This window comes from Quercus robur, chromosome 11 (assembly GCF_932294415.1).
Source record: "Quercus robur chromosome 11, dhQueRobu3.1, whole genome shotgun sequence".
In the NCBI taxonomy this organism is placed as follows: Eukaryota; Viridiplantae; Streptophyta; class Magnoliopsida; order Fagales; family Fagaceae; genus Quercus; species Quercus robur.
This window is the reverse complement of record NC_065544.1, coordinates 26,530,374-26,556,152: the sequence shown is the minus strand read 5'-3', so window position 1 is coordinate 26,556,152 and position 25,779 is coordinate 26,530,374. Positions and strand designations below refer to the sequence as shown.

At 37.2% G+C, this 25,779-nt stretch overlaps 1 protein-coding gene and 1 long non-coding RNA gene across 14 annotated transcripts in view; one reads left to right on the top strand and one right to left on the bottom strand.

The window, feature by feature from the left end:
* Positions 1 to 19,444, top strand: part of LOC126707427 (uncharacterized) — a 30,618-nt gene extending 11,174 nt beyond the window's left edge. Inside the window, exons 3-7 of one of the 11 annotated variants that reach the window (XR_007648953.1) lie at positions 6,490 to 6,592; positions 10,381 to 10,639; positions 10,736 to 10,843; positions 12,976 to 13,070; positions 19,259 to 19,444. This is a non-coding gene — a long non-coding RNA (uncharacterized LOC126707427). Of the gene's footprint in view, positions 1 to 6,489; positions 6,593 to 9,259; positions 9,418 to 10,340; positions 10,640 to 10,735; positions 13,071 to 13,376; positions 16,000 to 19,258 lie in introns of those variants that run through there. The other 10 variants (XR_007648951.1, XR_007648945.1, XR_007648949.1 and 7 more) reach the window with 10 other exon arrangements.
* The window catches only part of LOC126707426 (MADS-box transcription factor 23-like), a 29,661-nt gene continuing 15,781 nt past the window's right edge, over positions 11,900 to 25,779 (bottom strand). Inside the window, exons 3-10 of one of the 3 annotated variants that reach the window (XM_050407054.1) lie at positions 20,673 to 20,705; positions 19,299 to 19,377; positions 14,324 to 14,385; positions 12,928 to 13,027; positions 12,785 to 12,826; positions 12,609 to 12,692; positions 12,260 to 12,411; positions 11,900 to 12,154 (exon numbers count right to left, since the gene is read on the bottom strand). In XM_050407054.1, the coding sequence (XP_050263011.1) occupies positions 12,139 to 12,154; positions 12,260 to 12,411; positions 12,609 to 12,692; positions 12,785 to 12,826; positions 12,928 to 13,027; positions 14,324 to 14,385; positions 19,299 to 19,377; positions 20,673 to 20,705 (568 nt within the window). In that variant the 3' untranslated portion in view covers positions 11,900 to 12,138. Of the gene's footprint in view, positions 12,412 to 12,608; positions 12,693 to 12,784; positions 12,827 to 12,927; positions 13,028 to 14,323; positions 14,386 to 19,298; positions 19,378 to 20,672; positions 20,706 to 25,779 lie in introns of all 3 variants that reach the window. The other 2 variants (XM_050407052.1, XM_050407053.1) reach the window with 2 other exon arrangements.

Sequence of the window (25,779 nt, the reverse complement as noted above, 5' to 3'; positions counted from 1 at the left end):
GGATTAAGGAAGGAGATAATAATACTAAATTTTTCCATAGGGTGGCTAATTCCCGTAGAAGGTTTAATAATCAGAGTATTTTGGAGGTGGATGGGGTGATTTATGAGGAGGAATCTGAGGTGGTTGCCCAGGTAGTAAATTTTTATAAAAGTTTGTATCAGGAGACAGAGGAGTGGAGGCCTTTTGTGGAAGGTTTGGAGTTTGATCAGATAGATGGGTCGGAGAGGGGTTGGCTTGAAAGGAGGTTTGAGAAGGAGGAGATTCTTTTAGCTGTTAACGAGCTGGCTGGAGATAAAGCTCCAGGTCTAGACGGGTTCTCTATGGCCTTTTTCCACCATTGTTGGAGAGTGGTGGAAAGTGATATCCTAGTAGTTTTTGAGGAGTTCTATCAACATAGTAAGTTTGAGAAATCTTTGAACGCCACCTTTATAGCTCTAATTCCTAAGAAGAATGATGCTTCCAATATTTGAGATTTCAAGCCTATTAGCTTGGTGGGGAGCTTGTACAAGATCCTGTCTAAGGTTTTGGCAAATCGTTTGAAATTGGTCTTAGATCAACTGATTTCTGAGTCTCAGAATAGTTTTGTGGGAGGAAGACAAATTCTTGACTCAGTTCTTATTGCCAATGAGTGTGTTGATAGTCGAGTGAAGAGTAAGATCCCGGGGGTTATTTGTAAGCTAGACATTGAGAAAGCTTACGATCATGTGAATTGGGAGGCTCTTCTAGATCTTTTGAAGAGAATGGGCTTCGGGGAGAAGTGGTGTAGATGGATTTGCACTTGTATCTCAACGGTCCAGTTTTCTATTTTGATTAATGGGGCTCTAGCTGATTTTTTTGGGAGCTCGAGGGGTCTGAGACAAGGGGATCCATTATCTCCAATGTTGTTTTTAGTCATGATGGAGGTCTTAAGTAGGATGTTGAAAAGAGTTGAAGGTGTTGGCTTGATCAGGGGTTTCAAGGCTGATGGAAGATGAGGTGAAGGGGAATGTGTCTCGCATCTTCTATTTGCGGATGATACTATTCTGTTTTGTGATGCGGAAGTGGAGCAGATCTTTCATGGGCGAATGCTTCTCCTTTGTTTTCAGGTTGTGACAGGTTTGAAGGTTAATGTCCTGAAGAGTGAGATGGTTCCAATAGGGGAGGTTAATGATATTCATGCCTTGGCAGAGATTCTGGGTTGTCGGATTGGGTCCTTGCCTATGACCTATCTTGGTATGCCGTTGGGGGCTTCCCATAAGTCTCCTTCTATTTGGAATCCTATCTTGGAGAAGATTAATCGGAGGTTGGCCGGGTGTAAAAAGTTGTATTTGTCAAAAGGTGAAAGACTGACGCTGCTCAAGAGTACGCTTTCTAGCCTTTCTACTTACTATTTATCTCTTTTCACCATCCCATTGCATGTGGCTAATAAAATTGAGAAGATTCAGAGGGACTTCCTGTGGGGGGAGTCGAAGGTTCATTTGGTGGGGTGGGATAAGGTGTGTGCTCCTAAGGCAAATGGTGGTTTGGGTATTAGGAAATTAACTACTTTTAATAAAGCCTTACTAGGAAAGTGGTTATGGCGGTTTGGGGTTGAGGAGACTCGTCTTTGGAGGAGGGTTGTAGCTTTGAAGTTTGGGGAAGAGTGGGGGGGGGGGGGGGGGGTTGGTCTTCCAAGCTGGGTAGGGGTGTTCATGGGTGTGGTTTATGGAGAAGTATCCGAAAAGGTTGGGAGGTTTTTAGCAAGTTTATCCGGTTTGAGGTAGGGGTGGGGGATAGAGTGAAGTTTTGGACAGATCAGTGGTGTGGGGACTCACCACTCCATCTATCCTTCCTGGTAGTGTATGGGATTGCTACTAATAGAGAGGCTTCTGTGGCCTCGTCTCTCGAAAGATTGGGGACCGAGGCTCGGAGAAGCTGGAAGGTTCTTTTACTTAGGGATCCTAATGATTGGGAGATGGGAGATGTGGATGAATTTCTTCATACCTTGGGTTCTTATTTATCTCACTCTGAGCAAGGAGACCGCATGATTTGGAAATTGTCGAAGAAGGGGGATTTCGACATTTGCTCTTTCTATGACAAGTTCCGAAGTCCCTTGCCTCTTACTTTTCCTTGGAAAGGTATTTGGAAGGTTAAGGCCCCTACGCACGTCTCTTTCTTTGTTTGGACTGCAACTTGGGAGAAGATTCTTACAGGGGACATTTTGCGGTGTAGAGGCTTTGATCTTGTTGACTGGTGTATTATTTGTCGTTGCAATGGGGAGACAGTGAATCATTTGCTTCTCCATTGTGAAAAAGCTTATAAGTTGTGGAGCTTGATTTTCAGATCTTTTGGGATTTCATGGGTCTTGCCAAGATCGGTTGCAGAAACACTCTTCAGTTGGTGGAACTGGTTTGGAAAGCACTCTTCTAGCATTTGGAATTTAGCTCCGTTGTGCCTTATGTGGTGTATTTGGAGGAAGCGGAATTGGCGAACTTTTGAGGACAGGGACAAATCTAATGACCAGTTGCTCGCTTATTTTAGTGGTTCTCTCTTTGATTGGTCTAGGGCTTGGGGACTCACCTCTAGTGATTCTCTCCCTTTGTTCCTTTGCTCTCTCCTTTGTAATTAGTTCTTTGTTGTTTTCCATTTGTTTTCTTATTCTCTTTTCTTTCTTCTGTTTGTTTCTTTCTCTGCATTTTCTGTTCTGCCTCTGTTTTCATGAGGTAGCCTATTGAATATACTTCTTTCTTACTTATCAAAAAAAATTAATCCAAATCTCCCTTTCTCTTTATTTGAGTTTTTTGTCTCTTTAGATTACAAAAATAACAATGTAGGGCCATTACTTGATGCATTGTAGATGAATATATATTTTTACCCTTTTGGTTGGTTCCATAAATTTTGTAGTTTTATCTAATGGTGAAGTGGATTTGTGGTGCATGTAGCTGCTGGTAAATAATATTTTTTCCCCCTAATATGGGTTTCTAGAGCTCTTTAAGAGCCTGGCTATTCTCTTAGGTGTGTAGTCCCATCGTCCTATACCACCAGGTAACTACAGGAAGGAATCACTTGAAGGTGGTCCCAAGATGTTGGTTTGGAGTTTTGAACCCAAGACCTTATGGGTCTCATGAGATCTTGAGAGCCACAAGAATCTTGTGGTGTTGTTGCTGATAATTTATTGAAATGTGTTCTCTGCTTTTTGGCCAGGTAGGGTGTGGTTTGAATTTTGTTTGCGATGAACTTTTTTTATTGAAAATTTTTGGTGCAGTAGCAAAGCCTCGGTTTTAATGGAATTGAAACTTCCTTGAAATTGGAAGAAAAAGAAGATTTGGTTTAGTAGTCCTTCAACACAACCTTTGATATTTGCTTAATTGAGTGGCAAGAGACAAAAGAGGAATACGAGAACCTAGAAATCTGTATGAGAACCGATATGTGTTGTGCAGAAATAGTAAATTGCACTCAACAGCAGAGAGAGAGAGAGAGAGAGAGAGAGAGAGAGAGAGAGATGAGTTTTTTCCCCTTTCTCCAAAAAATGTGGAAGACTGGGAGAGAAAGTGAGAGAAATATCTAAACCAAGGACAAAATGCTAATTTCATCAATAAATCATGTATAACATAGGAATGTTGTGTTTAAACAAGGGGCAGGTTCATCCATAGAAAAATTTAAACAGCTGTTAACGTTGTTAGTTCAAATTTTATGTTTTGGGATTGGCTGTCATTTCTTCAGCATTTTTTTGGAAGGGGGGACAATGTCATTCCCTAAAATCTTGAGGGAGGTTGTTGTAATTTACCCCCAAAAAAAAAAAAAAAAAAAATCCGGTCCTCTTTTTCACCTTTGAACTTTCTCAGTCCTCTCTCTCACTTGAGGTGCACTCTGGCCACTCAGATTGATTGTCACCCAGTTAGATTGACGCCACTTGAAATTTATTGGTGTTGCTCTCAAAGCTCGTCAATTCTCGTCCCTGCTCATTGGTGATCCCCACTTCTCAACTATCACTTCCTCTCCCACTTTCTTTCTTGTTCGTTATGTTTGATTCTCTTCTTTGTATAATTTTCTCTCACTTGTGTGCAAATTTCAATTTGTTTTGTTGAATTGTCAATTCAAGGATCTCTTTTCTCAACTCCAATCTTGAATCATCATGTCCCCACTGTATCATGTCATAATTTTTTTAGGAATTGCTATTTTGTTGTATCTAGGGGTGTCCATGGACTCAGAAAACCTAATCCACTCGGTTGACTTGGTGGCTTGTGGATGGCTTCAGTGGCAAAGGCGGTTGAGTGGCAGTTCATGGGTCTTGAAAAACCATGTTTTGGGTTGAGTCTTGGGCCTTGGGGTTTATGTAGAACCTGACCCTCCCATTATGTAAACACTAAGTTTTATTTATTTTTAACTCCAGAGCTGTCAAACCTTTATGTTTCAGCCTTCAATTCAGTGGCCGTTGTCTTGCCACTTGGTTAGTTCAGATTTGTCAAACCCTTTCAAACTCTTCGCTCTTCATTTAAGGTCTACTGTTGCAAGGTCGTCGTCTCACCTCTTTCGCAAGTTGATCTCTCTCTCTCAAGTTTGATTTTCAGTCTCTCTTCTCTCTGTCTTTCTGTGCTCTTCATTTTTGTTTCATAGATCTTTGGGTTTGTGGTCTCTGTGCAATTTGATTTCACTTTGTTGTTTCAATCTCATGGGTCTTTGGATTGTTGTTGTGTGTCATTTCAGTTCTCACTCTGTCTCTGTGTTCTTCACTTCTTTGAGTTTGTGTGTTGTGTTCTTTGATTTTTTTGTGTTGTGCTTCAAACCAGAAATCAATTAACGATTTCAACTTGCTTAATCAATGAGCCAAACAACTGGCTCTGACCTGAGCATTTGGTCGACAACGGGTCTATTGTCCATTCACCTGATCCAGTTGGGTAAGGTGTTGGGTCGACTCCAAACCTGACCCAACCCATTGACACCCCTAGTTGTATCCGTATTGTGCCGTGTCCTTTGTTCATGTTTGTGCTTCCTAGCCTCATGAACACCTCAAACCTTTGCTAAATGCCAATGACTCTCCATCACTCCAAACTTTCCCAAAAAGCATCCCTTTTTGTAGCATAATGCCAAAGACTTTTCCTTAAAAGAGTTTGATTGAAAATACAAAGCTTTAGAATGCTTAAGTGGCCAATTAAATTTGGGAACAAACTAAATCCTAATCACAAGATGAAATTTCTTGCTTCCTTTGTTCTACCCATAAGAAAAATTTCTCTGAAACTTCTCTAACCTTTTTACAATGCCAGCTAGTATATGAAAGTGCTACGTATAATAGGTTGGCAAACTAGAAAGAGAACTTTTAATCAAAGTGACTCTTTCACCTTCTTTCCATCCATTCCTCGATAACATCCCAAGTAGCTAGCCCTAGCCTTGTACAGGCACCCTAATGGTAAACTAAATTCATTGGAAGAGCTCCTACCTTACAACCCATAAAATGAACCAAATTATCCACACTTTCAATAGCTCTGGACAATATCACCCTTCAGTGGTCACCCCACAAAAAATATGCTTATCATCCACAAACAAGATATGTGAGATAAACAACTCATCAATTTTTCTCCATACATGAGATCTAGACAGTTTCTCCCCCAAAAATTCTGTTAATCTCATGATCCTACTTAAAACAATAGTAAAATGCGTGGTGTATCATTAGAAAATAGGTACGTACATTTTATTTTTTATATTTATTTTTACCAGTTAAATATTATTCATAAAAGATTATTTTGCAGGAATAAGAATATAAAGCACTTATAAAAAAAAGAATAATAATATAAATCAATATACCATATAGTTCAACGTGGCTTGTTTTAAATGGAATATTATTTTGACAACAATAATCTTGTAGTTTTGTGTTATTTATTCTTTTAAATGGAGAATAATTATATTCAATTCATACTTCATAACAGATACTTATGGGGGAAAACACCACCATTGGTTTGTAAAGTTTGCCTCATTTTCCAATTTGGTCCCACCCCCACCCACCCCACTTTTTTACGTCCTTGTATTTTCCCAACATTTATCCTCAACCAACACATGGAATAGAGAATTATTCAGCAAATTCAAGTATAGAAAATAGAAAATCTTAACCTATTTTTTTTTATTCTACCTCAATATCCATGACAATAGTAAGTCATCATTGTGGCCATAATGCCATGTGGTACTTTCATTCCACCTGAACGCTTGTATATAATTTTTAAACCATATAGACCTTACATCCCATTATTATGGAAATATTAATTGCCATTTGAGCTAGAGGTCACCACCTTCTTTTTTCATTTTTCTATTTTAAATTTATTTTATTTTGGATCAAAATTATCATCATATGTCTTCAACTGGATTTTTGTTATTTATTTATTTTTTTTTTTGGGGGGGGGGGAGGTAAGTTGATAGTTTTGTCACTTATTTTTTTGAGGGAGAAAAAAATAGTGGGAATTTCCAGACTTTATTTTATTATTATGCAATTTGCTTATTATTTGTATGGGTCCTCATAGCAAATTTCTTTTTTCTTTTCAGACTGTACCTATAACTGCCCGGATAGAGTGGCTTTGTTGATGGAGAGCTTCTAATTCGGACGTGACCTATTTATTTTTCAATGAGGCCTTTTCACCATTGTCAGGTAAACAACATATATAAATCTATAATTGCATGTGTCTACACATAGATGAGCAGTGAATTTTCACGTTGAAGAGTTGTTTCTTTGGAAAATGCTCTTAAACAAACTGGGTCAATTTGTTATTTTTGAGTATTTTATTGTTGATTGGACTGCCTAAATTTTGCTATTGATTATCTGATGGGACCCTAAATGTTGTTGAGTTGTTGGCTGCTGCTTTACATGTTTGGTCTTTTTTGCTGGAAGTTCCATGTGCTCTTTTGGTTTTTCATTTGTTTTGGAAGATGCACTTAATAATTTGACATTACAGTTTGAAAGTGGGAAATTCTCAGTAGAGTTATCACATCATATTGATTAAAAATTATCTATTGGGCTAGCTTTATATTCCAATTTTAAGCTTTACTTTTAGAATGCAAACTTTGACAACTGTTTTCTTGCAAATATAGATGGTGATGTGTGCTGCCTGCTAGTGGCAATCTTATTGAACCGGTTGAGATTGGTTGAATGATAGGATTAATATCAGTTTGTCATGTGTGCTTTATATGCACTGTTGAACCACTTCATGACAGAATATGCTTTTGTGATTGATGGTTCTCCAAATATTTATATATTGAGGCAAAGAACAAGCATATTTCTGGTGCCAAAATGGTCTCCTGCCTCCCAAACAATAGTGTGATTCACCTTTAATTTTTCATTGTTGAGTAAAAATACATTTACTATAGCCAAAGGAAAACAAGTACACTGTTCAAGCCCAAGGCCCACCCACGAAGGACTCCAGGAACCCAACTAGATAACCGAGAAAACAAAAAAGAACCAAACTACGTAGCAAACAAAAATCAAAGGAAAGAAAAAAAAAAGGTTCCAAACAGGAATGCTTCACTGAACTACCATTCTCCAGTTACACCAGACTTCATCCACTCCAACAGCTCCTTAATTAGTGTCACATTCAAAATCTCTATCTGATCTATTATCACCTTGACCAGAAGAAATGGTAGAAAAAGTTTTGTATCTTGACTCTTGGAAAACCATGGCCACAAACACTACCTTACATTTTTAGCTAGTGTGGAGTCTTATTATAAGTAGGAAGAAGTGCAAGCAACTGCATTATTACTTAGGAGCTACTGAGTTGGGGATACCATAAGGACTTGTAGCCCATTCATGTTCCATTTTTGTTAGAGGAAAACCAAGCAACTAGATTCATGCCAAAACACTTCATATATGGAGATCCCGCAGTTTAGAAGTGATTCATATTTGTAGGGTCTGTTTTGGATCCGCTTATTTTGCTGAAACAAAAAACTTTTTACTGAAAGTACCGTAGATAAAGGTAAAAGCTAGCTGAAATAGTATAGGGGGACTTATGAATAGTACCAAAAAGTGTAGTGGGGACCCATGAATAGGAGCAAAAATAAGCTAAATAATAAAATAAGTTGGCGAAAATAATCTTTATCAAATAGACACGTAGTATGCAGTTTACGCAAAACACAGAATCTACTACTGGTTTAAGCATTAAAGAATAAGTTTTGCAGTTAGTATGCCTTTTTTAATAGCTACCCAGCATATGAATGAGAGTTTCTGAGCATGTCTAGAGCACTAAGTGAAACTACACCACCTTTGCCTTGTTAGAAGATCTCCAATGGATTCCCAAACTATTTAACATTCAAGTCCTAGGTGTTAGGATGCCATATTACTTTATCCCTAACAGTGGTAGGGATATGACCTCTCAAATCCTGAGAATCTTTGTATCTGTACTTGAGCAACTTCTATCAACGATTCTGCTATCCTTACACAAAATGACTTCCCAGAATATCCTTCCTCTAAAGTTATAGCAGAAGGCACACAGGATGCTAGTTTGTCATATTCAGTACTACCAATATATAGTTTTTCCCTGTCAATTCACTTTAATCGATTAACTGAGTGGGTGATGCAAGATGTACTCCAGATGGTCATTGCAGCAAGCATTTCTTAGTTTCCAAGATTCTGGAAGACAATTTCAATTGGCTAAGAGCATCCACAGCAGTGGAGCTAAAATTTTAGCTTTTTAGCTACACAAAAAGTCACTTTATTTATTTTACCTTCTCACATCCTACAGTAGTGGAGCTATTTTAACTTTTTACATAATAAAATAATATAAACACTACAATAAAATAATATTTCATTCAACCACCAACACGCAACCACAATCACCATAAAACACATAAAAATCACTGCACAACCACAACCCTGCCGTGCCCATCAAAACCAGTGAAGAAAAAAAAAAAAAAAAGCAGAAAAATCAACGCCGAAACACAAGCACAGTGCACATTCATGGACACTGCTCAGAGAGCTTGGTGAAGTCACTTTCAAGCTGTTCTTCTCTACCACAAACCTTCCCACACAAAACCCACATAGCATAAACCATACCCGCACCAAAAGCCCAAGCTTTTTCCCCATCTCCCTCATCCAAAATCTCAAAATAAGAACAACCCAGATCAAGAAAAACTATTTATTGCGTTTTTCCTCAAAAACCCAACAAATCTATAATCTAGATTGCAATAAATACAGTTAAAAAAAAAAAAAAAAACTCAATTTTGATAACTTAAAGCTCTTATTTTTTATGTAAATTTTTGATTTTTTTTGAGAACCCAGATCGGAATTAAACTTTTTGTTTTTGTTTTTGTTTTGCACTGTAAAAAGTTATCTAGGTCTAAGCTGAAACTGAAGAGAAGCAACAAAAGGGACTGTGGAGGAAGAAAGAAGGGTTTGTGGAGGAAGAAAGAAGAGATGGAGAGGCAGTGAGGAGAGAGACACGGAGAAAGTAGAATGAAAGGCAGAAAGAATAAAAAATAAAAAAAGTAGTGTGAACGCAAAATAATTTTTTTTTTTTTTTTTTTTTTTTTAGCTTTCAGCTACAGTGCACATTTATTTATAGATGTGCACTGTAGCAATGAAGGTAAAAATTTTACCTTTAGCTCCACCGCTATAGTGTAAATTTTTGTGTTTTGGTGGAACTAAAATAGCTATATAGTTATTTAGCTCTACTGCTGTGAATGCTCTAAGCTGTTAGCCTTCCTAAATCCACTCTAGTAACACACTTTGAAAACCTATCAACTTTGTGGGTGCATTGAATAATGGCATGAAGGGCAATATTTGATCTTTTGGCTATGATTTTTTGACAACAAACTTGCATGACTGGTTGCAACAGTAGATTGCCCTGCAATTTGTTATTGTGCTGGGGGCACATTACTTTAGATATAAAGTAACTTTTGTTATAGTTTACTTCATTCATTTAAGAGCTTCGCTTCCTCAAACTTTCCCTTAAAAGCTTATACCAGATTTCTTTAAAGAGTTTATTGTAAAATCATCAGCCATTGGCACTTCAGATGTCCTTTGAGACCAGAACGAAACAAGCGGTTTGTTTCGATGAGTGCCAAATGCATCATAAACAAAAAAATTCCAACTGATTTGTCATAGGATCAAACCAAGTAGAATGTCTCGGTTATATGTACTAGCCAGTGTTTCCAGATAACATATTTCTAGCCCCAGCGTGTGAGAAAGAAACTGCCAAATAACACATAACGTTCAATGCTGTTTCTCATTGACATCCTGTAGTGTGTATGATTTCATTATACAGATGCAATGTGCATTATGGGAGCATGCATTCTTTAAGTTGACTTACGATGATGCAAATTGCTTCTCTATTGACACCTCTGTGATTGCATACTCACAAATAGTTGAAAGTGTAATTTTTTCCTTGTCATCTGATTTTTATTGGCAGACAAAGTTTAACTGGTGACTTTTTCGATGAACCTTGACAGTGAAAGAGGAATTTAAACGAATCTGAAAAAGATGCCAAACACATGAACCCTGGCCTTTGTTCAACACACACGCCAAGGGATCTCCTGACCAGCCGGTAACAAATACAAACAGTGTGGATACTGTAAAGAATCTTTTCAGAGTCCCAAGGCTAGAAATGCTGGCCTCCATCCACTTCACGTGCAAAAGGACTTCCTAAGCTTCTTTGCACAAAGCACTAAAATGCTGTGGTCTTTGATGGACCAGGCCATGGGCAGTAAGGTATGACAGTCATGGGGAATCTTGCACTTCTTGGGTATTTTATTTCATTAATATTCTATAATATTGGGACACTAATGGTAATAAGTAAGTGTACAGTTAAATTGCTGAGTATGCAGTGGCAGATTGCATGAGATTACTTGGATGGTTCTCAATGCTATAAAATTAGATGCAATGCACCTGATAGTGTTTCTTCCAGCGATAAAGGTTGGTTTTTCTCTTCTAATCTTTTTTTCCTCCCCACCCTCTCCCCCTTTGAGAAAAATAATCTAGTAGTGTTATTCTTGACACAGTGTTAGCACAAGTTATGATGACTACATGCTATTGTCTTATCCATCGTTCATGTTTCCACAAGTTATGATGAATAAATGCTGTTGTCTAATCCATTTTTACTATGGCTGACATTTCATGTCAATATAATGCTTTGAGAGGGCACACTTTAATGTGAAATTTATGAATAAAGAAAATTTGGTTGAAGTTCAATTTTTGTGCCCCCCCCCCCCCCAAAACAAAGCTTTAACAAGTTATAATTTCATTCCTAAAAAGTTTGAAAGGTTATCAATTTCATTATTTTTTCCATCTGTCATGAAATTTATTCAAGTTCACATCAGCTTTTAAATGTGTCATGTTAACACTTCATCTGTGGTGTACGCATTTCCTTTAATGACAAATGGACAGAATGATGAAGCTGATACCTTTTAAAATTTTGAAGGATGAAATTTTAACTTTTAAATTTGGGGGATGAAAATCTATCTTGGACCATATTTCAGGGACAAAAAGCATGTTTCAGCCAAGAATTCTTAAGACTAATGGTTGAATGCGCACAGTTCCCTGCTTTTTTGGTATACCACCAATAATTTATATGCTTATAATTTTCCTTCTGCGTTAGGCATATGCCTGTGTCTGAAGGGCTGCCTATCCCTGCATGCTTCTGTATGCTTGGACATCCTTTTAACTGCATTGATTTGGTTACAGCTTTATAAATGAAGCTTGACAAATTCAGAAAACACAACCTTTCTGACATTTTTCAGTTACTTGTTATCAGTTAAAGAGCGTGCTCCATAAATTTAAATCATGTGCTTGCTTTAATTTTTCCTTTTTACTTGATTTTTTCCCAAAATTTTCAATAAAGGGTTAAAAACTAATGCTACTAGAAATGTCATGGCCAATATGAGTTTCTAGTTTGAGATGCGGAATAATCTTGACCAAATAGATACAGGTTCCACAATTATCAACAATAGTCTAGTTGAAGATCACACAAACTTTTAGACTGTTAATATGAAACATGCCATTTGTAATGCTTTACCATTGTTGTGTAAATTTACATATATAGCTGGTTTGGATTATAAGTTGTGGCAAATTCCAAGGAAGTTTCTATTCCAAGTTTTCATTACAAGTCGTGTCTAAAAATGCTGAATAATAAAATCCCAGAGTTTTGAAGATTTTAGTCACCTTGTTGATGGGATTCAGATGGAACCACCCATAGCTGTCAAACGGATTTACTAATGCAATTGTAATCTGTTGCAGTTTTGAGAAGACAGTCACACAGTAGAATTTATATAAGAAATAATTTCTTTAAAACTCTTAAATTGTATATAGCATGTCAATAAATTGAGGAGATACCCGAGTTCCATTGCTTTTTCTGGTGCTTCATCATTTTGAGGTTGAGGCTGGCTTAGCTGGAGACGGATGTTTGCATGCAGATCGTATTCATTGCTGATAGTGTATGGAGAACTAGAACAGCTTGCTTCATTCACATTCCTTGCTCGATAAACCTAAGATGCAAAACTTCTTTTAAACTGGGCTAGAACAATAATCTTTACGTTCACTAGTTTCAATATGACTGCCATGTGCCTTATGGCTAGCTTAATGTTATTCAATTTGGTTTGTTCTTTCCTCCACCGAAGCCATGCTCTCAAATATTGGGAAAAAAAGTTGGAAAATGTATATTTACGGTTGTCTAGATCAATACCTTCTTTTTCAATTCTGCATTTTCTTTACGAAAATGTTCTATCTTTGTGTAGAGTTCTGTATTTTCTTGATGAATCAGATGTCCCTTCAATGAAATGAAAGAAGGTTAGCTGATTAAAGTGGAATTAGACCCTAAAAATAAATTAGAAGAAATTGAGCCATTTATTGCTTGAAAACCTTCTGGTTTAGTTCCTTAATTTCATCAGTTAATAGTTGTTCCTGCAAAAAAAGAATAGCTGTGTAAAAATTCATGGATGCAGTATTTATTTGGGAACATAGGATTGCTGGATAAAATTTAGGTAAAGCTAAGTTTCTTATACCTTCATTGCTCGGACACCCTTCAAACTCATTTCCAGCTGGTTTTCCAGATTTTGTAGATCCTTGACACTCAAACCAGAGAGTTCTTCACCCATCAATTGCCTGCATGTATCGTAGATTAAGTGCAGGTACCATGAAACTCATTGTATGTTTTCTTAAATTAGATATATTATACTATGTTGTGCTGGAGAGACCATATTTTAATTTTCCGTCATTGCATCATCTTTTTCTGTCAAAGGCATTGTTAGACGTGTTTTAGAAGCCATGGACTTCAACATATAGCTAATGTCTGTAAAATATAGTATTAGTGGTTTATTTATGAATGTATGAGAACTTTATATTCTTTGTCAGTCAGATTCTATGCTTTTTCTTTCAGAGGGTTGAAAATCTTGTTGGTTTCTGCTCAATTAAATGTGCCTTTCAAGTGCTATAATAAAAAGTATTTTGGCAGTAATGTAATGGGCGGCAAGGTGTTGTGAGGAGCATAAAATGACATTGAAGTATATACATTTGTATGAGCTGAACAAGATACAGCAGCCTGTTCCATAACTCATTCCTAGTCTTGCTAGCCACAGAAGTCATTCTTTAGGTCCTGGTTTATTTGGGTGGTGGTTCTAGCATGTGTTGTGTTTTGTTATGATTCCTCAACCTGACACAGTCGTTTTGCAAATGGCTATGGTCTCTGCAGCCTGAGCTCATATTAATGTCATTATACCAATGCATGTTTATGGTAATACATTCATTCCAGTTAAAAATGTGTTCAATGAAATGTAGAAATGATCTTGTAGTTTGAACTATGAGTGCCTTTGAAGAGTATTCTAGTCATCCTTGCAACACCTGTGTTAACATTTTGGAATATAAATTTGTTGACTAACTCAGCCCAACCTGAGCTAAACCCATGGTTTCTGGCCCAACTCCGGTCAACCCCTTCTTAACACAACCTTAGAGAGAGTAGAGGAGAGTAGTGACTTGTCCTAGAAGATTTCCTTTTAAGAAAAATCAAGCCTAAAAGATTGACTTGCACAGAATGCCAAGCATTCTAAGTTGCTAGGAGAAGCAAATGAAGGGAGGAACTACTGGTTGACTACAAAAAGCAAAGCTAGTTTAAGCGTGAGCTGAGTTTGGATGAATTGTTGGGGTTAGGCTAGGATTGAGAATGTAATTCCTCGGTTTGAGCATGATTTTACATCTGCTTGCCCAACCCAATCCTTCATAATCTGGTATAGCAGTAGCAGTAGTGCCATTATCATTTCATATTTTGCCTTTGGTTTATCTTTTTATTTTTTGCTTAACTAACACTCTTTTAATCAAATTTAATTTAAACCTTAATCCTGTGCATTCCATGTTCCAAATGCCAGTTGCTATGTATGGTTTAATATAAGCATTGAGTGATTGTACCTGTGGCATTCTTGCAAGTACTTCAGTTGTTGACTCAAGTTTGCCGCCTCCCTTTGCCAAAACTAGCAAGTAGAAAACCAATATTAGTCTATGGAATATAATCCAAGTTATGTGGGACTGCATGATTAAAAAAAAAAACTAAGAATACTGTATAAATATATTACTGTAATATACAGTCTAATATTCTAAATTCCAAAAGTATATTGATCATCTATATGCTGATCTGTTACTTGTAAATTAGTAGTGATAATGGCTGGAAATAGGGTTGAGAGCATATTACAGGGTAAGAACCCACAGTGGTGCTGTATTGCAAATTAATTAGTCTGCCCTTTTAGGCCTACACTTTTGCGTTGTATCATAACTCTTAGCCTTTCTATAATGGTGAAATGATCCTCATTATGGAGAAATTCTAGACATGATTTTTGAGAAAGAATTGCTGTTGACGCTGACAGAATAATACAGGATTTGGAATTAATAACTAATGAAGAGGGACTAGGTTATCATGCTGTTAGGGTTACGTTGAAAATTATACTAGGAAAGATAAACTGTCTATGAAATCAATATATCCTTTTTTGAGAAATAATTACAACATGCTGTTGACCCTGCAATTCGAATCCCTTCCCCCCTAAACTCCCAAGTACTTTGTACATAGGAGGTGCCAATTTAGTTACAAGGCCTTAGGCATGAAATCAATATGTCCTGGTAAACTATAAACAGTTACTATTATTTGTGGAGGTTTATGGTGGTTTTCGGCACTGTTCTGGTAATTCATTATGAGACTGGGTGCACGTCTCTGTGTTTTGGTCGTAAATGACCCATTTCTATGTTGGCACGGTGGTTGTCAGAAGTTTGAGTCACTGGTGTCAGTGGTGTCATTGCTTCCTAGAGTTAGCAGGAAAGACCCTTGTTTGGTTTTTGGTGTTGGTTTTTCTCTATCATAAATAAGGATAGCACAACCTTTTGTTTGGGTATCTGGAGTGTTTTGCAGTTGTTTGGGCTTGAGCTAAACTATTTGGGCTTGGGCTCAAAGTTCTCTTTTTGGGTTTTGGGCTTAGCATTTCAAGAACCAAAACCCCACTTCCAATCCAACACTACGACTAGTTCCAACTTGAGACACCCTAGATCCATGCCCCAAAACCTAATTTTGACGGGCATTGACTTGAGTCAACCTAGGTCCAGGTTAACCCAAAGCCAAAACCTAGTTCCCTTTCAGGTTGACCTGATTTGATTGGTTTTCAACCGATACAAACCAAAGGGGATAAAATTTAGATACTATTTTTGAGATATCTTACTTTAGGGAACCAAAAGTCCGTTTGGTTGGGAGGATGGAAAAGTGGGAGAATAGAAAATGGAGAAATGATTGAAAAGTAGGAAGATAGGAAAGATTTTAGTTGTTCAAAAAAAAAAAAAAAAAAGATTTTAGTTTCCCTCATTTGTGTTTGGTTGAGAGGGTGGAAAAGTGGAGGGATGAAATTTTTTTTTGTTTAGTTGAAATTAAAGTTTGTATAAATTTACCATTATGTTTTTATTAAATAAAACAAAAAGTAATACATTATACTTTTAAAAAAATTGTGTATAGATGGACACTTTATTAAAGTAAAAAAAAAAAAAAAGAAGAAAAAGAAATAGCATAAGAAAATTAACCCAAAGCAGTTTTCTTAAAAAAAAAAACAAAACAAAAAGAAGTAGAAAGCTACACGTCTAGAAAAAATAAAAGGAAAAAAAAAGAAAAGAAGCCAACATGTTAATAATAGAGAAAGAAAAAATCAAAGGAAAAAAAAAGAAAAAAGGAAGCCAGCACGTTAGTAACAGAGAAAGAAAAAATCAAAGGAAAAAAAAAAGAAGAGAAAAAAAGAAAAAGATAAAATGAAACTAGTATGTTAGTAATAGGAAAAAAGAAAAAGAAAAAAGAGGCTAACACGTTGGAGACTTGGAAGGTGAATTCCAACACGAGGGGTATTTTTGGAAGCTCATTGCTTCCTCTCCAAGTTTTTCTCGCCATTACCCATTCAAGGGAGAAAACTTTTTGGTGGGTCCGAGGAGAAAACCAAACACATTTCAAAAAAAATTTCCTTCTTATTTTGAGTCTGTTTGGATAAAACTTATTTTGCTGAAACTGAAAACTGAAAACACTGTAGCAAAATAATTTTTAAATGTGTGAATAGTGTTGTGGGACCCATTTTTAATGAAAAAGTTTCTGAAAAATGGAATTTGTGGGTCTATAAACAGTGCATAAATGCACTGTTCACCGTGGAAAAGTCAACAAAACCGGCTCAAAAAAAAGAAAAAAAACTGCTGAAAACGCAAACGTTAAACGCAAAAGCTGAATCAAAACCCAGCCTTTCTCTCCAAAGTTTTTCATCTATCCTATTTCACCCTCAAACAAACAAACCCTTAAGTTCTTCATTTAAATTTAACCACATGACTGTATTGACTAGATTAATGCAGTACAAATATTGACTGCTTGTTATCTCATCCATAGGATGTTTTGTACCATTCTTGATGGAGTGTCTCCTCACTCCATTTTATTTCCTTCTTCTACAGTCTTCCATGTTTTCCTAAAGTTTTTGAATGTGTTTGTTATATTTTTCCACTGTCGTATTTCTCTAGAGCTAGTTTAAACATCAATTTGAGTTTCCTTCACCCTCTATCCCTTTTATGACTCCAGAGCTAGTTTAAACATCAATTTGAGTCTCCTTCACCTTCTATCCCTTTTATGACTCCAAGTTCCTTATCTTCCACGCCTATTCATGTACCTTTCCCTAAGTTGCATCAGATGGCCCCAACTCAATTGCAAGTATATAAATGTCCATGGGCAACCGCTCCAGTGTCCCTCCATAAGCAAGTTTCATGAAGTTTTCATGGATTTTGGTCTTCACCATTGTTATTCAGATCATTTAGTTTTCCATTTACACTGATGTTGAATATACACCAGTTGTTTATGTGGATCACAAGGTAATTACTACGAATGATTTGAAGGCATCACCAGATTGAAACAATTCTTACAACAATACATTCACAGAAAAGATCTTGACAAACACTGGGATGTAGTCCTGGATTTGGTGAAGAAACCAGTATTGACGATATACTAATGTGATTAAATTTGTAACTCAAGTAGATTAGATGAGGGTTGCAATAACAGTGTTTGTGATGTACTGAAATTTTTAAATTTCATTTTGAATTAATAAAATTGTTTTTATATTAGTGAAAATCAAACGAGGTCATCTAAAGAGTCGCAGTGCATCACTATAATTATAATAATTCTCATCAATGTGATGCAGTGGAAATTTCATCCCATTGGGATTAGGAAATAAGGAGCACATTTGTTAACACATCTCACAACATATCCCTTTCCTTTTGTCCCTCCCATCTTCCATACATTATTGGGTGGATAAGATAGTGTGAGCCTAGGTGGAAAGTAAACCTTCCCCTCCCTCTTCCCTTCCCATCTTCTCTTGTACCAAATAGTGGAATACTTTGATTAACTTTTCCTAGTCTCTCCAAATCTTTCCTACTAAATGGACAATAACAAAAGGAACAGTCATTAAACATAATGTTTCACAACCTCTTGATATGGTGATTAAATATTTTCATTGTCATAAATGAATTCAGAAGATTAGATTGGCTAGTATCTCCTTAGCTTGAGTCAAGTGATGGTTCAGTGGGAATGGTAGCCTTTGCGGTATTCTGTCTATGGTTCGAACCCACCTCCTCCTCCCCTGCTTACCTAAAATGAAGTCTCCCTAGCTTCTTCATATTTTTAAAACTAGCTTTATTCTACAGGAAATGGACCACCAGATTGAACTTTATTGGCAAGTGCATGGTGAAGCATTATTTGCTTTTCCTTTGAAACAAATTATTATCATCAACACTTATTTCTAAACACTAGGATGACATTAACCACTTTCTCAAAAAAAAAAAGGATGACATTAACCACCATATATGTTAGGTGCCGCTCCATCCAACCCAAGGTAGTGAACTTTTCCATTTGAAATGGTGAGATGACTGGCCTACACTCTAGAACTCTAAATGGTGCCAATAACATCTCAATTCTCATCTCAAGTTTAACTCAAAGTGATAAGATTGGAGAGTTCACCCAAGTTGAATTACGTGGATACCTAAGCAAAAAATTTTTTGAGAAGGAAAGATACTACTTGTGTGCACAATGTTTATATTCAACAATATCAACATGAAAAAGCCCTGCAAACAAGTGAAGGCTATGACAGAAATTGGTCATAGCCCATAAGCTTGGTGAGATGACTGGCCTACACTCTAGAACTCTAAATGGTGCCAATAACATCTCAATTCTCATCTCAAGTTTAACTCAAAGTGATAAGATTGGAGAGTTCACCCAAGTTGAATTACGTGGATACCTAAGCAAAAAAATTTTTGAGAAGGAAAGATACTACTTGTGTGCACAATGTTTATATTCAACAATATCAACATGAAAAAGCCCTGCAAACAAGTGAAGGCTATGACAGAAATTGGTCATAGCCCATAAGCTATGTTGATGAAGACAAAAGCTGGAGCCCATGGAATATATTCTTGAGAGTGGCTGTTCTTGCCCATGTTGAAAAATGTTTGTATTGGTCTAGGGGATTTGAATTTTAATCTGAATGTTTCACATATTTGCCAACATAACGAGGATTTTTATTGGCTGTTTAATCTGCATCTATTGTATTAAATTTAATTGTTTTGTTTGCATCTGTTTATGAATTCCTATTTATCCTTTATTCTTCACATATCAACAAATTTTATATTATCCCTTGGATGTTTGAAACCAACAAAATACATGCCATATTGTGGATATAGAAGAGAAATAAGAACATTGAAATATAGTTTTCTTATTGTTGGTTTTGTTGCTCTTGTGAACTCTTGCAACAGACCGTGAAAAAAATCCAGTATATATAATATATGATGCCTCATTTAATGCAGGAAAACTTGTGGAGGAAAAGAGTGGTTCATAGACAGTTACCTTGACGTCCGAAGCAGGATTGGATGGCTGGTGTTGATCCTCTTTTGCTTTGCTGTAACGCCCAATAACAGATTTTAAGCTGACAAAAATAGGCACCATCATTATGTTATATATTTTTAATGAAAAAATCATTAATATTTTACGTATATAGCTCTCAATTCTCTCATTGCTTATTGGTTTACTAACAATATTTTTTTTTTTTGGTGAGATACATAAAACATGGGTAATGTTTTTATTTTATTTTATTTTTGATAATACCGCATTGGTAATTTTAAAATGGAGAGAGAGGGTCAATATTGTACTGGTATTGACAGTGTATGTTATACCAGCCATTAAATTGGTATTGGTAATCCTAAAAAAGGTACTAGATAAAATATGGGTTGCATAGGCATGCACTCTTCATTATAATTAATAATGAAAAAAAGAAGACTTGTATGGTATATATCGTACTGGTATTGGCGGTTTATACCATACCAACCATTAAATAGGTATCGATATTTTATTTAAAATGTGGACTGGGTTATATAAGTCTGTACTCATTGTCATTCTTAATGATGAAAAAAAAAAAAAGAGGTTTTTTTGGGTGGGGGGTGGGGTGGGAATGGTTTGACACTGTAGTTAATGCAAACTAGTTTAGTAAGTATTGTTATTAACATTAATTTGGGTGCTTTTAGTTACTCAACTATGGTGAACCGAAAAAGGGTAAATAACATCAAAACCAAAAAAAGTAAATGAGAACAAAGAAGATTCTAGGTATAATGTATTTTGATTTAGCCACATGAGTTTGGGTTAAATTTTAACCTATTTCTAGACTCTACAAACAATGAGTGATTGTCATAGGTGTAGATAGAGTTGATAATATTGAATGTTTGATTATTATGTTTCTTATTGATAAATTACACATGCATCTAATATGTTTTGATCCTACAAAGTAAGGAATTGTCATTTTAGCTAGAGTTTATTTGCTTATTTCAATTTTGAAAGCAATATTTTTCTTTTTGAGTACAAGCAAGATGTATTTGACTAAATAATGAAAATTAAGCTTGATAAGTGCATGATGATAAAATCATTCTTTATAATAGATTAGGAGGACTCTAAATATCAGAATTGATAAGATCAAATGGAATAGATGAAAAAGATTCATTATTATTATAAGGTTAAGTTTCGAAGTTGATATTTAATACAATGAAAAGATTTGAAGTTGGCTGACTCTAAACGGCCGTGAGAAATTAAAGGCTAAAGACAAAATAATAAGGTGTGACCTAATCTAGAGTTTCATAGATATAGGGACTCAAAAAACAATAGGTGTAGTATTAGAAGCAAAGAGTAGATGAGAAGAAAAAGTTCAAACAAACATTCTGCTTTAAGGCTTACCCCAACGGTTTTCCTTGTGTGAGAATCCTACAACTATATTGATAAAAGAAGAGATTAAGTCAAAAGTTCACATAATTAACCTACATATAATAAGTTATGAATAAGATTAAGAGCAAGAAAAGTGTCAAGAAGTGGCATTTGAGGCGTAGTGATGGATTTAGAATGAGTGATAGACATGGTAATTGTTGGTAGTGTGATTTTAATGAATATAAGAGGCAACATATTTTTGTGAGAAAAAGAAAAAAGATTTCAAGTCATATGGTTACGACACGCAAAATTAATGAACTAAAGGGAATTATCTAGTCTGGTTGAAAGAATGGAAAAATAATGAATATTATGGAAAGATACAACAAGGAAGAGTGCCTCTAGATCAGTAGTAATGAATGTAACAAATGTATCTATAAGGCATAAAGGGACAATAGCCAGAGGATGAAGTAGGAGAAGGTGTAGTAGTGGCTTTAGAGCATCAGGAATTAACATAGGTCTGCTTCCAACAATTTTGAATAATATGTCCCTTCTTTTATAGTAATGATGGTAGATAGCAGAATTGCTAAGATCAAGGTATCTGTCACAGGTAGGAATTCGATCAGCTAAGAATGTGCCAAAAAAAACCTTTGCTGTAGAAAACAATGAGGATGGAACAATTAAAACAAAGTAATAGTGATGTGTATTGATTTTATTTTTATTTTTATTTTTTTGCTTTTTTCTTCGAATGCAACTTCTTAATTGCACTATCAAGTGTGGAAAGCGTAGCACCATGTTAGACAGTAAGCATCACGATATTGGAGAAATCTCTTGCTATCCTTGGAACTATCCCATTCTAGCTCAGATAAGTGAATTCATTCCAAACAAATGTTTTTTTTTGGGATAATTTTATAGTTGGGGGTGGGGGGATTTAAGCCCTAGACATCGCTATTGGAAACATCAAGATGTGCTAGTTTAAATATAAGAATCTTGGCAGTAAAATGGTCCCAAACATCAGACATTTGTGAATGAATCTAAACAATAAATTAATCTTTTTGTTTTCACATATGATAATGAGTGGTCATGTACTGATGTTGATTAGCAAGACAAGTTGTCTGTTAGTGTTGTACCAAGAAGTTCCATGTTTCATGTGTAGTCTTGAATTATTAAAGCAACCCTTTAATTGATGGAGTGCATGTGTTAAGAAATCAGCTGATAATCTTATGAGTGTCACTATGCCAATATCATAACATTTGTTTAACCCAATTTGTGTTTTACCATCTAATATGACTGTTTTAGTAACTTTCACAGTGACAATTATCCATACGGGATACCTTTTGATGAAACTTCTCGTAGCATAGATCCATTAACTATAATGGTATATGTCGTGAATCGATGAAATTGGGTGTCTTACGTTGTTTTGATGCATGTCAAGTTTTTAGATGTAACGGACTGTAAATTCAGATTCAACTTGAAAAATCGAGTGGGAATGTATTTGATTTGATGAGAAATGGGCGCCAAAAAAAGGGGGTCAACACTCTAGAGATTGAGGATTTGTTGTCTGGTTGATTTTGTTGAAAAATGATTGGAGAAGATATATGATGGCAGAGGTTGATTAAGTTTTGTAGTGGTTTAGTGACACTGATGCCAAGGGATTTTGTATGTGGAAGTAGCAGGGTCAACATTATAGATAAGAGAGACAATGCTAGTGAAGTGAATCTTAAAAACACAAGATGCTATAGAGACACTGTGAATAGTGAGGGAAGTGCTTGGTGTTAGGAGCTTTACAAGTTGCTGATAATGGCATGAGGAATTGGAGTGCTTGGATAACATCAGGCCAGTCATATGGCTCAATGTTTTCTCAAGACACTAATGGCTCCTCATGCCTATCTAGTGAAGCTCCTAGTTACTCTTTGAGGGGGACAAGCCCGGTCTCCATGCTGGATTCAGATTGATGAGCATGATGAGGGGCAGCATGTGGAGGCACCTTGCTCCACATGATGCCCCAAGGCCATGGCAGAGGAGGGCCATGGTGGGCAGAGACGGATTGTTGATGATGGGCAGCAGCAGGTGGTGCTGACCCTACGTGGTAGTGCATGGCATGATGGCTTGGTTAGTGGTTTTTTTATATGTGGGCTTGGCGACTTGGGTGCAAGGTAGTGCTGGGCTGTTGTGATGATGATATGCTATGTAAGACATTGTGTTGGTTGGTGCTGGCTAAATGCATGGACTTGTATGAGTGGGCTGATGGCAGTTACTTGGTGTGCTGCTGATGGACATGTTATGTGGGTTGTGATGTTGATGAGAAGGGCTTGGGCAGAGGGCCAAGGCTTCTAAAACGTGGTAAAACTATTATGTGTGGGCTGCTGGAACATGGGCAGAAGCCCCATGATGATGTGCTGAGTAATGGGCTGGCATGTGCAGAGTGTGCAGCAGCAGTTATCGGCAGTTACCAAACGTTTCCTGGCTTTGTGGATGTTCAGACATGCTGTGTAGGGGTTGGAAACGTGGAAGGTAGGCCAAGACAGTATCAGGTGAAGGTGTCCTAAGTTAGACCACATGTGGCAGCAAGTCCTGGACAAGGGACAGTTACATGGTAGTAACTGCTATGACAGTTTATTCTGTATATTTATCCTAGACTGTTGGGGCTGTCAACAGCAGAGTGTGTATTATTTGCTTAGAGAATTTCGTGTGTATTATCTAGGCTTCCTTTATACTTGATATTGAGTAATAAAGGCTGGGGTTGGTGCCCTGTAAATACTATGTGTACTGTGTGTGTGCGCATTCCCTTGATAAAACTGTTCTAAGTGTTCCTGCATTGTGTGAGTGTGGAGTGTTGGCTAAGACTAAGTTAGTGGGCTTAGTGCCATCACAGGTAGAAAATTTAAAGAGAAAAATTGACCTTGTGACAATTGGTATCAGAGCCAGGTTTGTCCTAAGTTGCGATGTCTTCGGACATGAAGGCGAGATTAACAGTCGTGGAGACCATACTTGGAGTTCCTGCAGATGGGGAACAACTATTTGTGTGTGACAGACTGGGTGCTGTCTCTGCAGAAACTGCTGTAGTGAGGAATGATCTTGCAGAACAGAGGGAATTGGTGTTAAATCGTGTTAAAGAGTTGGCTACTGCAATGGACGCCCAAAACCAGGCAACAAGAGAGACCCAACGCCAACTTGAAACAGAGATTGCTCTGTTGAAGAGAGTAATAAGTGGCTTGCCTAAGGAGGGGGAACTGGCCACCAAAGTGAAGGTGCCTGAACCGAAGCCCTTTAATGGTCCAAGAATGCCAAGGATTTGGAGAATTTCCTATGGGATATGGAGCAGTATTTTAAGGCTGCTAGGGTGCCTAGCCAAGAGATGGTTATGATTACTAGCATGTATCTTTCAGGGGATGCCAAGTTATGGTGGAGAACCCGTGTGGAAGATGATGCAGATGCTGGTAGAGGGAAAAGTGACTCGTGGGAAGCCTTAAAGAAGGAATTGAAGGACCAGTTCTTGCCTACCAACACTGCCTGGGTTGCAAGAGACGCCTTGAAGAAATTGAAATAGACTGGTACAGTGAGAGAATATATCAAGAAGTTTAGTTTTTTTATGCTAGATATCAAGAACATGTTAGAGGAGGACAAACTGTTCAATTTTATGTCTGGCTTGCAGCCTTGGGCACAGATGGAGTTAAAAAGGCAGGCAGTGCGTGATCTGCCTACTGCTATGTCTGCTGCAGATGCCTCAGTGGACTATAAGTTCAGTAAGCCCAATGGGGATGAGGAGAAACGTAAGTCCAAGGACAAAGGCAAAGACAAGCAGAAAAAGGATGGCAAGAAGAAGGATAAGCAGAAGAAAACGTGGGGTAACAAGAACAAGGGAGAGAGTTCTACCTCTCAACCAAGCAAAGAACAGCCTAAGTTTAACGCTGGCTGCTTCATTTGCAATGGCCCTCATCGTGCAAGAGACTGTCTAAAGTGTGAGAAGCTTAATGCCATAATTGCTGAAGATGGTAGTAGGCAGTCTGATGAAGAAGTTCCCAACAGAGTGAACCCTTTGCAATTGCTGAATGCACTACGTGCAGGAGGCACTTCTAAGGGTTTGTCTTATGTTCAGGTGGAGATGAACGAGAATGGGGCTAAGGGTATGCTTGATTCTGGTGCTACCCACAATTTTGTTGCTGATTGGATGGTCCAAAGTCTTGGTCTGAAAGTGAGCAAGAGCCCAAGCAAGATCAAGGCAGTAAACTCAGAGGCAAAACCTTTGTTGGGAATTGCATATGGAGTGAAGTTTAAGGTGGGCGAATGGATAGGAAAGGTGAATTTCCTAGTCATGGAATTAGATGATTTTGATGTAATTCTGGGTGATGAATTTCTGGTGGCTGCAAAGGCTGCCTTGCTGCCTTTCATTGGAGTATTGTTAATCCTTGATGAGAAGCAGCTATGCTATGTTCCTATGAGGCGTGGGGCAGGAAATAGTAAGACTAACAAGGGGAAAGGACCAATGGTTTCAGCCATGCAGGTTGAGCATGGGCTGAAGAAGGGTGAGATGACTTACTTGGCTGCATTGGTTGAGATGAAACAGGACAAGTATGTTGAAGTTCCAGATGCTGTGGCTGGACTGCTGGGGGGAGTTTGTTGATGTGATGTCTCCAAAATTGCCTAAGACCCTTCCACCAAGGCGTGCTGTTGATCATTAAATCGAATTGATTCCTGGATCAAAGCCTACTTCGAAGGCTCCATATAGAATATCCCCAATGGAGTTGGCTGAGATGAGGAAGCAGTTGACAGAATTGCTTGATTCAAACTGCATTCAGCCCTCCAAGGCTCCTTATGGTGCTCCAGTGCTGTTCCAGAAGAAGCATGATGGCTCATTGCGGATGTGTGTGGATTATAGAGCCTTGAACAAAGTGATTGTGAAGAAAAGTATCTAGTCCCTTTGATTCAAGACCTCTTTGACAGATTGAGCAAGGCTGTTTACTTCACAAAGCTGGACTTGAGATCAGGATATTGGCGAGTGAGGATTGCTGAAGGGGATGAGCCTAAGACTACTTGTGTGGCCCGATATGGTTCTTATGAGTTTTTAGTTATGCCTTTTGGTTTAACGAATGCCCTTGCTACATTCTATAATTTGATGAATGATGTCTTTTATGAGTATGTA